The sequence below is a fragment of the Chlamydotis macqueenii genome, chromosome 11 (genome assembly GCF_036417535.1).
Source record: "Chlamydotis macqueenii isolate bChlMac1 chromosome 11, bChlMac1.mat, whole genome shotgun sequence".
Taxonomy (NCBI): Eukaryota; Metazoa; Chordata; class Aves; order Otidiformes; family Otididae; genus Chlamydotis; species Chlamydotis macqueenii.
Genome location: NC_141566.1, coordinates 20,687,011 through 20,701,985, shown reverse-complemented (window position 1 = coordinate 20,701,985; position 14,975 = coordinate 20,687,011). Strand labels below are relative to the sequence as shown.

Sequence of the window (14,975 nt, the reverse complement as noted above, 5' to 3'; positions counted from 1 at the left end):
AGTTCATATTTTCACTCGTTGTAACAACCATCAGGAACACAATTCTCATTTCCTCTCTTCAGATCCTCTCCTTGCTGATTCGAGGCTCGGCTTCGTCCTCGGCACTATCTGTTTGCTGAACTCTGTACATCTACCAGTTCTGTTGTCCACGGCGTGAAAAGCAGAGAGAAGCTTCTTCCAGCAGAAAATAAACCATCAACTCACAACGAGAAGCAATCCTCGTGCGCAAATTGAATCAGCACTTCTGCTGAGCGCAGGGTTAAATCCTGCTTATCCCCGACCTCTCAAGTGTAATAACAACGTTCTTATAGGAGATGACCCAGTTTATTACAGACATTCCTGGCCCTCTGCCAGGCCCCTCGCAATACCCACTGTGCATGCCATGTTTGCGGAGCAAAGCTGGGGTCTGTAATTGGCATGAATAATCGCACGGCGGCGGAGCGTCCTTATCCTGCCTGCTTTTTTAGATCCGTTTTCATGCATCAGCTGAAAACGTTTCAGGCCACGTGCACGAAAGCTATACAGAATCTTCAGATTATTAATAAAAGATATATTAAAAAAAAGGAAAGAAGTAGAGCTTTAATATAAATGTAATAGCTATTGCAGCATTTATGCTGCAGCTGAGCACTATATGCTGTTATACACAAAAAGTTACGCGTCTTTAAATTGCACAGAAGTCAACAGTTCAGTTCTGATGCTCTGATGAAATGTTCTAAGGTAATGGTTATTTCTAGCAAACAAACCTCTCACAACAAATTTCAGTCACTACCACTCAAACTCTATCATAGAGAAACAGCAAGAAATCTCTAAGTGTAATACCTTTTTGGTACATTTTAAAGGTTCTTTAAAGTTTAACAAAAAGTAAAATAGGACAAACAATGACATCTCCGATACTCTCTTAGCAACCCCAGGATCTTACAAATTGGAGGTACTTCTTACTTTAAGTTACTCTAAATAAACACATCCAATCTCCTTTTGAGCCAGCCTAAGGCTAGGATCTGATACCCACTCTTATACCGGACCAAATGAGTCCGTATCTGCTCCTCCACACTTTTCACATTTTCAGAGGTCTCCACCACACTCCTCCACTCCCTCCCAGTTGTCTCTGACGAGATATAACCCGTTTGGTTGCTCACTGTCCGGCTGTTCTGTGCCTTTCATCACTGTCACCGCTCCTTTGTTTTATTTTGGGAGGAATGGGAAGATCAGAAGTGCACACAGCATTCAAGGTATCACCAGATCCTAGATTCTCTATACGAGCACAGTGTTACTTTGCTGTGTTCCCATTCCTAAGGATGGCAGCATTCAGCTCTCTGAATTTTGACACTACTTAACGTCCAACTGATTTTTTCAGAGGATTATCAATTCATATTTCAAGATCTTATTTGTATGTGATAAGTTATTTCCGAATCAGTTATCCTACATAAGTTCCCCCTTTCCCATCTGCATCATTTGCCATTATTCTGACTCTTCAGTTTATTTTTTCTTGATTTCATTTCCCACAGACAAACTCTGAAGGTCTGTATTCTCCCTTACCGCTACCAGCATATTTAAGCACAGTAAAGCTATGCCAGATCACACGTTCCTTCAGTTTGAGGTTTTAAGTTCAGCTTTCACAACAGTCACAAAGCTGTGCCCCATTTCAGCGACACCCAGTCTCCTGCTACAGAGCCAGTCCTGCTGCTTTGGCTGGACACTGATGCAGGTACACGGCGTAGCCGTCTGTGCAGGAACAGCGCGATCAGAAGCATGTCTGAAAGATCTGTGCTTTCTGCAGACAGGCACACTGCATGTGGTTCCACCCAGTAAAGCCCCAAAGACTCCCAGGCCATACATGATTCTCCCCAGGGGGGGGGGGGAAATGTTTGGAAACAGACTGCAAGCCAAATGACATCTGAAGGCATCCTTACACTATTACTCCTAACATATTTTTCATGCACAAATTGTTAAGATTTTCCGAAGAGAGACTTTTTCCATCTTTTCCTGCTGGCTGGGTAAACTTGAAGTTTGCTGCGATGGAAGCAGGACTGATAAGAGCTGTAACTGCTTCAACACTCAGCCAAAGTTACATATATTCTGTTAATGTTTCTAAACCAAACACAGCTAAGAAGAAGAAAAAAGTCAGAAATAAGAGAGATCAGTGCAATAGTCTAGCAAAAAATTAGACTCTAAACTCCAGTCACCTCACTCCACAGTTTCTAAAACCAACCTCCAATTCATCCTTCTTGAGATTTGGAACTAGTATGTTAAATAGCGAACATTCAGCCTCAAAGTAAAGTGATTTTTAGAAACTAATTATCATGATTCTTTCTTAATCTATTCATGTCTTCCTCATATTTGACTAGAAGGTCTGCTGTTCCAGTTCCTGGTCAGATGTGACATTCTTTCCAGCCTGCAGAACCACAGCACCCTATAAGCCTTGGTGATCGCAGAACATAGGTGCAGCATGCCGTATAATAAAAAGACGTATTTTGTCTGAAACTACGATGAGACTTGCCTTCCCTTTGCATTAACGGAAGGATTGGGAGTGGTGGCGAGGTGCTGTTCACAGCAAGAAGGTCATGACATGCTATGTCTGTTATTATCATCTAATGGGAACATTAACAGAGTGAAATACCTTGAGACAGGTGGTGAAATACTTCACAGAAGGAGGAAAAACATTAGCTGGTTATCCAATTGACACAGAAGGTATGAACAAGGACAGCATTCACAATTCAGTCCCGTGGAGATCTTCAGGCTGGTTTGTCAGTCTCTCTTGCTGAAGACTCTATCTTACCTGCTCTAACCAACCTGACTAAAACAGTTTTCTTCCCTCTGCCCTTCTAGGAGAGGAGAGGAATGCAAACAGGCGAAGAGAACTTCACAAGTTGATAAAGCTTTGTTTCAAACAAAAGGTACAACTGAGGCACACTTTGACTTTAGGTAGTTTTAATCCCTACAGGTGCTCATTTTACTTTAAAAGCCACTCCAAAACATCTTTTCTCTAGCGCACGTAGGCTCAGTGTGGCAGCAGACACTTGTCACAAGATTTTCAGACCACAGCCCAACAAGGTATTTTCTTTAGTAGTTATACTGATGCCTCACCCCAAATAGTCTCCCCCACACAATCCAGCTGTTTTCCCCACGCCCACAGCTGTGCCTGCACAGCACATGGCAGCTCTAGGCACATTCAGCCAACCTACCTACGGCAGAGGTTCCCCCGCAGCGCAGAAGTACACTACTCAAGAAGGTATCAAGGCCATCACTACAACGCAGTGTTGCTCCAGGTGGGAGGAAAATACAAGACCAGCTCCCTTGTGAGTTTGCCTCAAAATCTTGCACAAACTAGCCCAGACATCAACGCTAAAGGCAACTTAAATTTCATTTAAAATCCCATCCAAAACACACATGCTGTGTACTGTGCTATTTACTATGTCTGCTTCTAAAGGCTGATGGTCAGAAATAATTCTAAGACCTTAATCTGTTTTCTTAGTGTCTTTGTGTTTCAGACTTTATATTAAGCCAATAAAACGATTTCTAATTAGAATTTTTAATATTAGGAGAAACAAGAGAAACAAAACCAAATCTATGCTGTCCTCAATAAATAAAACTTCACAACAAAGCCAGGCACAGCTTACCCAGAGTCAACACCGACGTGACAAATGTTTTTCATAGTTGGCATACTAAGTTGTACCTTCTATAAACACCAACCTTTCTGCTAAGACATCAGATAACACATGACTTCAGCACAGTTAGTACAATACAAGGCTTAAATGCAAGGACAAAAGTGAAGATATTTTCCCCCTTTTATCTTCACTGCTATTTTTGAATCCTTGTTCTCCTTCCATCACCCTGGGAAAAACCAAAAATCAATGCATTCGCAAAGGGCAATGCATTGCAGACACTCCATGATAGAACACAGAACTGTGATTTTCCCAAAGACAGTCTCATGAATAACTGAGAGGGCGATATTTCCAGACTAATATTCATTAGCAGTCAGGATTACGTCATCGTACAGCATAGCTGAGCAGACTAGGAAGAGTTTCTGCAGAACTGCACAGTTTTTATTTCTCTCTTGATGGAGCTGAAGGACAAGGCAAGGAAAACAAAACATCAAGGCAAGAGATTAAAAATTCAGAGCATCTAAAAGACGATCTTCTCAATTCGAGACAAAATACAGATTAGCCTTTTTACTGTTTGAATGGCAGTAATTGCCATAATCGCAGTTCTACAACTCTATCCATTCTATTTCTGTTCCCTCAGGCTCTTTCTTCAAAAGAACTTCACATCTGAAACTGAAGTTTCCTAGGAAGTAGGAGCTTTTTCTCTTTTTGTTCTCTTACGCCTGTGTGTATGCAGCAGTTTCAGAGTGCCAGCTCCTAAACTTCTCTCCTTAAGAAGGCAAATTATCCATTCGCACTGGAGAAAGTGCAGCCACAAATCTCCAAACAGATGCGTCAAACTGGACTGCACTAACCAATGGGTTTTACGCTTTTATTGATTGAAAAAGATACAGGAGTAAGAGTCTATGGAAAATAATCCCCTAATAACCATCCTTAATAAACAGGCACTTCCACATCCTTGAACGTTTTAAACTCATTGCAGAAATCTCTTCTATAGCTTGTGCCATGCCCTGCTCTTTTCGCTGCTCCCAGCTCCATGCTCCCGCTGCCCACAGCGAGCTGGCTCTGGCACTCCAAAGATCCCTGCGTTCACCTCACTAAAGACAGCAGAACAATAAACTCGGCAGAAGATGTACCCGACAGGTCCAATGCCTGACCTGAATTACCTTGCAATTAGATCCTAGCACTAGTAGGGAGAGGGGGAAAAACCTCCGCCTTTCAACGGTGCTGTGGGAGGACTTACAGGGAGGGGAAAAAAAAGAAAAGAGATGGAATGAGCAGCAACAGGATTTGTATAAATGTACTGGTTCCTCTGGGCGATGCTCTTATAAAGTGCCCTCTGAATAAACAGAAATAAGTGATATTACCAAGGTCTGCAGAAACTAGATGCATGCTACATTTGAGACTCACCAAAAAATCTGAGAGAAAACACAATTAATGTGACGGTCCTTAGATTCCTACCTATATAGGAAATGCTACCAAACTGACACCTTCTGAAGACTAAACAGAAGATTCAGAAATAGTTTTTAAAAGTACAAAGTACTTGGTACAGTAGGGAGGAGACAGCAGGGAAATGTTCTTCCATTAGCTCAGCATCATTGCCAAAGCAGCACACGTGACACCGACAGCTCAGTGGATGGTTTGGGGGTTTGATGGGATAACTTTGCTCATGACAATAGCCCCGTCCTTACTTGCTGCTTCTGACGTAGCTGGACTAACGTAACACCCTCTCGACAGCTTAGTTGTACCACCCAACCTGTATTTTCAAGGTAAGCCAGCAGAATCAACATGCTCTTCACACAGAAGCTAGCAGACTACTCCTGAACTGAAATGTTGAACAGTAATCAAACCAAAGAGTTGGGCAGAGGTATTTTCCTGACAGAAGCTGCTTCACACCTTGTATTTTGCTCTGGAGTCATTTGAGAATCGAGGACACCAACCTGGCTGATTCTGCCCAACGTGAAGTCACATATATGTGGATAAAATTAGACTTGAGGAAGTTACTACAGACAGCGCGGACTAATTCTGTGCATGTGCAAGATAGCTGAAGAGGGAGTTACCTCTTAAGCAGTTTTCTCAATTAACAATCGTTTCACTTTCAATATAAAAGAAACACATTCTGAGCTGTAACCTCTGAGCCCTTATCAATTCAGACGCTACATTTCAGCAAATAGCACAGTGGTAACTGAAACATTGCGTCTGCAGAGAATGTTTGTGTTAGCCAAAATATAACAGGGGAAAAAAAGCAAACCAAAAGCACCGTGCCACACAAATGGAACGGACATTTTCAAAAACATATTTAGATAAACTTTCCATTCTTTGACTTGATGCATTCGATACTTAAATGGAAATATACTTACTGCTCTTTTTCTGGAACAACCTGTAATCCAAGGCACAGTAAGGTTTCCTGAAATCTGCAGCGTAGAAGGGGGAGACAAAAGAAAAAAAACAACAGCAGCTTAGGTTGCCGTGGTAGCCAATACTGAGCAGCTTTCACAAGACTTCAACATTGCGTATTCAGTTCTGATAAGAATGTCTTTAAAACAGGTTAAGATTTAAAAACAAAACAAAGTCACACTTAGCCTGACTGTTGTAAGACTAAAACCAAAACGCTGTTTCTTTGCATGAGGACAAGGTGACACAATGGCAACTCGGGTGTTTCGGTACTTTTGCTATCTTAAAATTTGTATTTCAGAACACCAGTTTTCATCTTCAGTCTGTCACAAGGCTGGTCAGGTTAAGCAGGCTGGAGTCTGACAAGGGCCAAATGCCTGACACAACTGCTGTCACATATTTTTCAACTACAACAGTTAAAAAAAAATTAACAGTTAACAGAAAAAAATACTATCACATTATTAACTGAGCTGTTCAATGGCAAACGTGAAGGATTTGCATATAGCAGAAAAACTAGGGACATCAGGCTGGAGAAGGAAGGGGAAGGGGCATGGAGGCAAAGGTGGGCTGCCTCAATTCCATTGCTTCTCCAGCATCCCCAGAGGTCAGGCTTTATTATTCAATAATCTTGGCACTGTTTTCTCTGGACATCTGAAATGTGTCATAGCCTGGAATACTTCAGGCTTATTTAGGATTCCATGTTCATCCTCTGCTGCAGACAAGCAATGCTTGAGAGACTAAACATAGCCTTTGAGAGATTAATTAATCTCATTACACACACTGTATTTGTGAGGAGGAAAAATCCTCGGACTTCTGCGGACTGTATCAGACTACACTAACAGTTTTTGTACTTGGAATTGCTCTAACTAAGGAACCTTGCAGCATGAGCACAACCGAAGAGAGAGTACCTGGCACAGTTCAGCTAGTGTACAAGCACATAAGATACTTTTATTCTTCAAGCTTTTAGCTGGAAGCGCTTGGATGTTACCTAAGGTCAGACACTTTCTCATTACAGCACCAGGCGGGCTGAGAGGGGCTAGAAATAAACACCTTCCCCTCCTAAGGGCAAGTCTACATCAGCTCTTGTGTCCAAAATAGCAATTCTTAGTAGCACACAAACTTTTTATCAATTCTGTATAAACAATTCTGTATAAACTATTTCCCACAACAGATTCACACCGCAGAATTCGCTGTATATTCATCCTCAGTATCCACCCAGTTGGTTTCTCTTCATGAATTTAAAGTTGGGTTACAGAAAAAAAAAAAAAAGTGTTTTTCCCTGTGAATAAAGGAATCAGTCTGGCAGAGCATTCATGGTTACTTGGAAGACAAACGCACACAAGTCCTGACAGGTATGATGCCAAATTCAATGAAGTTTATCTCAATATAGCTACTTAAAAGACAAGACACACGCAAGTATTCTAAACTGGCTCTATGAAAAAGGCACAAGGGTGGGTTTTTTGTTTGGGTTGATTTTTAAAGTTAGATTGATAGTTTTCCTGCATCCAGAGGTGTAACTCCAGCCCTAGTCCAACTGAGGTGGCTACCGAGAGTTGCCAAAATGACGACCTGATGCTTGTTTCAGGAAAGATATTGTGTCTCGGAAATGGCAACCCTGGCAGATGCCAGAAGAAGTTCAAGGTACTGCAACACCTCTGGATCACCGGTGCTGTGCCTCAACTAAAGTAGTTACACTGTATGAGGTCCCTACATATTCTCTTCCCAATTCACCTGCAGACTTACCGTCCCAAATTCAGCGCGCTGAGCACACCAAGAGCCCCAGCCCAGCCCCAGCTGCTGTGTGTCGCAGCGTTACTTGGAGCCATACGCAGCGTTTTTGGGGCCTGCTCACTGCTCCTGCCCTCCCCACAGCCCCACGGGTTCTCCCCGCTCGTGCAGTTGGAATTACTTCATCCCAGAAATAAAGTGCGGACAACTCCTGTGACCAACATAACTCCGCTTCTGTTAGAGGAACGCATGTCAGGAAACGCGCTGTACAAGTCTCTTCAGAGAAGAGCAGGTTCCATGCCCTAGCAAAAAGCTGCGCTGATCAAAGTTAGCAAGACTCAGAAGTCTCTAGGGAAGCAAATAAATCACTTGGACAGATTTAAAAAAAAAAAAACCCCACAGAGTCCCATTTAAATAAAGCAAACTTGCAGCTCATTCATACAAAGCAGCATTCTTAAAGTGAATCTTAAAAATAAATAAATATATTACATCCATATCCTGTTCTGACATACCGGCTGCAAGGCTTAGGATTTTCCCTTGAAGAAGACAGGGCTAAATTAGATAACTGTGCTTCAGTGTGTATAACCAAGTAATTAAAAATACACATAATTTCAACAGTATTTTTGTCCCTTAGGATTGCGGGGAGGAAAGCAAGACCAAACCACCATTCAGCCTTGAGGACCAGCAAGAACAGCCTCTCTAGCACAACACGCTTAAAGCCAAACTACGCGAAGTCAGGAGGTTGAACAATTTGTTTACTGAAACTGCTCAGGCATTAAAATTGATCACTTTATTAAATTTACTCTTAAGTTACACTAACATGAATTTGATTAATTGAAGCAGTTCGGAAGCTGTAACTAATTGCTAATTAGATACCGCACCAATGTACGACAGTAATTACTTCATCAAAACACAAATCACACAGTCCTGACTTTGAAGAAGCATCTGCTTGGATGTTTAACTACTCCAATAATCATGTAGCTCAGGTTTAATCTATTTTTAAATTTAGGAAGATTTCCCTAAGTTGAAGGTTTTTCATTCCTATGCTGATGGATAAATTAGCTAAACACGGGCAATAAAATTAACAGGAACTAACTACATATAAAAGAAGTGTCACTCTGCATAAGTCTACATGAGTTCAGACAGCAGCTGCTGCAAAATCTATGCCTCTCGAAGTTTAATATATAAAAATTGTTAAGTTATAACAGGAGAGTCTACATGAGATAGCAGCCACGCTGGATTTCATTTTAAGGAGAGGACGTGGAGGAAGGGGTTAAAGTAGTGCAGAACTGATGATTTTGACAAAATACATTATCAGCCTAGCAGGGTACACTATTTGTTACACGTGACTTTGAAGGTAGTAGGTGGAATTTTCTTGACAACGTGGTGAGTGTTGGAAGTGTCACTGTCATATACTAACACCTCTTAAGGTACAGAACTTACTTTTGCATTGTTCTGGAATGAGCAAAAAACTCTCAGGAAGGGAAGCAGTGACCTGGAGAAATCAGCACCGCTGTTTCCTCAAGGCATTATGGTGCCGGGCCGTAGGACACGGAGCCCCCAACACAAGAAGGACATGGACCAGTTGGAGAAGGTCCAGAGGAGGGCCACAAAGATGATAAAAGGGCTGGAGCACCTCTCCTGTGAGGACAGGCTGAGAGAGTTGGGGCTGTTCAGCCTGGAGAAGAGGAGGCTCCGGGGAGACCTGATAGCGGTCTTCCAGTACCTCAAGCGGCTACAGGAAAGATGGGGAAAGGCTGTTCAGTAGGGCCTGTTGTGATAGGACAAGGGGTAATGCTTTTAAAACAGAGGGGGGTAGATTTAGATTGGATATTAGGAAAAAAATTTTTACAATGAGGGTGGTAGACCACTGGCACAGGTTGCCCAGAGAGGTGGTGGATGCCCCATCCCTGGAAACGTTCAAGGCCAGGTTGGATGGGGCTCTGAGCAACCTGATCTGGTTGGAGATGTCCCTGCTCCTTGCAGGGGGGTTGGACTGGATGACCTTTGAAGGTCCCTTCCAACTCTAACCATTCTATGATTCTATGATTCCATGACACTGTTCCTCTGCAGCTGCCCCAGAGCCATGATCCTACATGTCCTGACCCCACAGCTTTTGCCCTCCCTCATAAATTCTCCAACGCTGAAGAGTGCTGTCTCCGAGGTTCGTAGGGCGCGTGCTTACCGCAGTATGTGAATTACTAGCAACCTGCCTAGTTTCTCCAAGGTTTACAGCTCTGGGAGGGTAAGGGATACCACGGGAAACAAGCTCCCCCAGTCCAAGGTGATTCCCAAATTCACAGAACAGGGTCTCAGAGACAGGCATGGAAGTCAAACGGGCTACAGATTAATTCCTCACTTATCAAAAATAGGTTCTATATTAGAAAAGAGGTGGGGGAAAGAAAAGAAACAAAACCAAGTTACAGAGGTCTCCTTGTTCTGATCCATATCACAGCACACGGACAGATAAAATGTCACCTTGCACTAACGGTTCTAGCTGCTTAAAAAGACTGCTCCTGCCTGCAAAAAAAAAATCCCACATCAAAAGGTATCTCAAATTTCTTTTAAAATTTTAAAAGTAGTAAGAAATAAATCTAATTGATGCTTTTTCAAGAGTGAAATAAAGTACCAAGAGCACCCAGCTGGAGGTATCAATAATGTATTTCACTTCATGAAACTTAAGAAAAAATTCCTTAACTCTACTGTATGCGCTTTTGCAGCTTTACCAGTCCTTTATTGAACAGATGTGCACACGTACAGCTTTGCTCCTTTGACACTGGGATGTCAAAAGCAAACAGTATTTAATGGATTTTGTAACGCAAGTATGAACAGGAGTAGCAAATACTAACAGAGAGAAGGGAGAAAGGGAAAGAACAGCAAGTGTTCAGCCTAGAAAAGGCCGTAAATAAGAATTGCAGATGTCCCATCTACTACATAGAACCTACTCCAGAGAGTATATTTTCCTCGAACCTCAGGTTTACCAAGAAAAGCAGTAATTCTGGCGAAAAGTGGCACTTACTGGGACTCAACTGCTTTCTTGCAAATCCTCGCATGATATCAGAACAAGTCAGAAGAAAAAAAAAAACAAAAAACCAAACCACTTCAAAGTATTGCTCCCTATACCAGTGAGCAATGCACGAGAAGAGATGGTGTGCTGTTTACATGGTTCACTTTCAGGATAAATTTAAAAGGTAATAACAAGCAAAAGCACACAGTTAACACACGCAGTATCACACCCTGTCAGTCTCAAGACTTTTATCTTGCTATCTAGACGATGTTGTGCCAGACAGCATGAAAATCCATGAAAAAAATATCAATTAGGGTGTTTCCTGCACAACTATCGCTCTAATTATGACAACAAAGTGTGTCAGTGTTGCAGCTTCTTCTGAACATCTTTCAGTTCTTCAGTTAGCTGCATTTAATTTTCCCCTCTCAGAATCACTGAAGGGACTCTATTAGAGGATGAGGAAATAATGGGACTGAATGTAAAAACCGATATTTGAATTAGATGCTGTGTGAGAGGAAGAATATTTGCTCATTTATGTCTCTCATCATCTTAACTACAACGCAGGAGATCCTAATCCCCACCAGAAAACAGGTTCAAGAGATTGGCAGCTGCACAGGGGGTACAGGCAGTGCTGAGGGAAGAGCTAATCCAGGCTGACATTAATAAGGGCAAGCAACTGCACAGCGCAATCCCCTGTTCTGCCCTGCGCCACCTGAAAGTACGTCTACTGAGGAACAACCAAGGGCATCGCTGTGACACGCGCTGGCGAGCCACGTCAGGACAACACAGACTTCAGCGTGCATCGGCAGTCGTAGGTATGATCCTCCCGTAACCAGACTTTATCTATTGGATCTACAAAGCCCACGCTGATCTTCAATATACGGCTACCCACTGCAGCCACAGGCTCAGCTACACAGATAAGAGTGCTACCACACCTAGTCCTGCCTGCGCTTTTGTTTAAGAAGAAATTCTCTCTGCTCCATGTAAACGGAACACAGCCTGCAGAAAGGTGAACCTATTGCTTACCAGCTACCAGCTTTCAAAGAAAACAGTACTGATCTACAACCTTGTCTTCAAGGTTTGAAGACAGAGATAAATTGATGGATTACCTGGTAATTATTTTGGTTTTGTGACAGCCTCAGTTGACTTGAAGATGTAAAATGAGGAGAAAAGGTGCTTCTTGATGGATTAGCACTGTTATACAATGTACTGGGTGTCATATGTAATGAGGTCCGCGCAGGCAAGTGGTAGTCTCTGCTATGATACAGAATATTGTCAGGCACGTCCCTGGCATTCACCATCTGTGAACCACAGCTCACATTTCTTCCCGGCCCGGACAAGGCTGCGCTTTGGTTCTCTACTCGAACAGAACTGCTGCTTTCACAGTATCTCGAATAGCTTTGTATTTGTGCTCCCATGGACGCTAGCTCTTCTTCTCTAGCATATTCGTCGTCCACGTCTCCAGTTTCCATCGCAATGGACAGACAGCTGCCTTCCACCGAGCAATGCTTCTGCGTTGCGCTGCCTCCCACAATTCTTTGAGGCTGATCCGTAACCGCCAGAGAAAACACTTCACGGATTTCCAGGTTTTGCGAGCTACAAGGGTCCCTGGTATTAGCCCTTTGTCCAGGGGGCACATGCGACGTGAGGGCTGCGTGTTCCGATTTTTGTAACCTCTGACATCCCACGGGCTCGGCTTTACAAGGTCTGTGGCATATCATGGGTTTCTGAGGTAACACCAACTCTGCAGCCTGGACTGAAGAACCACCATAGCTTTTTTTAGTGTGACTATATATGGAGTTCGCAGAATTCAGTACGCTCGTTTGCCTAGATAAAATAATCGTCTTTTCCCCTACTAATAGGGAAGCATTTTTACAATGTGGTACTTGCCGTCCTATAGGGATGTGCTGCTGCTGAAACTCTGTATCATTTTTTCCTGGCAGTCGTGCGATAGAGGTTTTATGTATTTCTGCCATTGAAGCATTTGTCTGTTTGGTGGATCCTTGCCTACCGGATGAATTAGCAGGACTGTATATACCAGTAACTATCACATCATTATTAGAAGAGGTCCAAGAAGACTGCTGACTTTGGGATCGAGCAATATTTACCACATTTCTAACTGCCGCTTCTGGAGGGACTGAGGGAGTAGTAGGGACAGTCCCTGGGGGAGTGCCTCCAGACTCTACAGCACTCTTGCTGCTCATCTTCCTTCGTTTATTGCCAACCCACGTCTGCAAACAACAAACAACAACGACAACAAACACAAAACAAAGCATTAAATAAGCAGAAAAATTAGGCAATTCCATTTCTAAGCAGATCTGATGAAATGTGAAGTGTTCAAGTCGAGACCTAAGTTCACAAATATGTGAACCATTTACTGCTTACGCAGAGCCTGGACAACACAGGGTGGAAATCCACATCTCTTGTGTTTGAGATTCATACACTAACCCAGAGGAACCCCAGTCTCAACTCCAAAGCATCAGTTTCTCAAAAATCCTGAGACTGTATTGTGCCTCCTGTCCCAAAGTGACCCTTAAGATTTATTTCACTGCCACTGCTGTGATTAATTCCCCCAAATTTAAGTTTTTAACATTTAGCACCTTGGGATGCAGAACCATCACTGAGGTATGGAGCTAAACTTTTGTAACCAAATAACTGAGATACAGCCTTCACAATTGCCTTGAACAGAAATTGCCAATTCTTGAATTTAGAGGAGAGGAAGAAAAAGAACTCTTTCTGTTAGACAATTACAAAACAATTTTGTGAATTATTTAGACCCACGGACTAACTCCTCCTCTGCCAGCTGCACAAATCAAGATCTGATGTCAAAACCTGCTTTTGAAAGACACTGATAGACAAGGTTAGGACTACTGGGATTAGGTTCCAACAGAAGTTTGCTGTTACAAACACTTCTGAAAGTGACAATGACAGTGCATGGTTTTGTGTAAAAGATAGTAGAGGAAAAAATGCTGGAAAAGTGTAGGTAGTTGTGCACAGGTTAAAATGTACTGCTGTTTTAAACGCTCAGGAAGGCCTGTCCTGCAAGGAACACATTCAGATACAGCTAAAAGAACTGAAGGGGAAACACTAACTTCAGTATTTCAAGATGAAGAGAGTTAATCTAGTGGAAGCATCAGCTCTAACTCTGGAAGCGTAAGCACCACCTGGCAACTTTCACGATCTGAGAGACAAGACTTGCTCGACTCTTTCACCACACTACGCCCGTACTGAATGCGAGGGCATAAGCGAGCAGGATACAAGTGCCAACAAATGAAAAATAAGCTTTTGCATCTGCTTATGGGGCTTATGAAAAGGATCAGATACGCATATAGAGATAGGATGAAAGTCTTCTGCACCACTCAGGGTATCATCTGCTGCATACCTAAAACCAGACCAAAGCAAGATCTCGATACTCAGCAACTCAAACCAGCTGATTTAATCTATAAACTCCCTCACCCCACAACAAGCAAACTGCACTGGGTACCTATCTCGGGTTTCCATCACATCGCACGAAAGGAGGAAACTGTTCTTCACGTACCGATACCTGCTAAGGAAGTAAACAGGTTTTTCTACAGGAAAATACACATCCCTGCCATGCAGAAGTATGTTGAAATCTCCATTCCATTCTACTCATTTTTCTTGTCAAATTTTACAAAATGCCTACTTTGAGGTAGGATTTGTCGCATGCAGTAAAATCTCAGTGACTAGGAGTAAAATTTTTCTTCTCAAAAGAAAGTTTAAATATACAAACTATATCCACAGATCTCAAGTTACATTCCTTTATTACATAAAAGAAATTTGGAAATCAATTTTTTTTTTTTTTTTTGTAATTTCTGCTCAGTTTAGAGATTTAATCCCCAGCTAAAATCTGAAGTTTCTCCTCATGGTTTTCCCGAGGAGAAATGCATGCAAAGAAATGCAATAACATACTAGCACTACTGTTCACTTGGGATTAAAGTACAGTTTCACAAGACAGCACAAGTCAGATTTGCCACTGCTGAGAGAGTCCCATTCTCCTGACCACGTCCCCAGCTTCTTACTCTCACCGTTCAACCAAAAGCACCCACCTGAAGGGTCAGCGAGTGCAACTCCCTTAAAAGGCAAAACATTGAACTGGCAGGAAAAAAAAAAAAACAAAAAACAATGAACAGAAGTTTTGGTAGGGTTAGCAAATTTAACTGGGTTACTCTGAAACTGAATAAATGTGAGAGATGATCAGCACAAGAAAGACAGGGGAGAAAGAA

General features: G+C 42.4%; 1 protein-coding gene across 1 annotated transcript in view; it reads right to left on the bottom strand.

Annotated features, from left to right (window-relative positions):
- HDX (highly divergent homeobox) overlaps nucleotides 1–14,975 on the bottom strand; it is a 37,840-nt gene that overhangs the window by 20,194 nt on the left and 2,671 nt on the right. The window contains exons 2-3 of the mRNA XM_010122918.2: nucleotides 11,841–12,962; nucleotides 5,963–6,016 (exon numbers count right to left, since the gene is read on the bottom strand). Of these exons, the coding sequence (XP_010121220.2) occupies nucleotides 5,963–6,016; nucleotides 11,841–12,962 (1,176 nt within the window). The remainder of the gene's footprint in view (nucleotides 1–5,962; nucleotides 6,017–11,840; nucleotides 12,963–14,975) is intronic.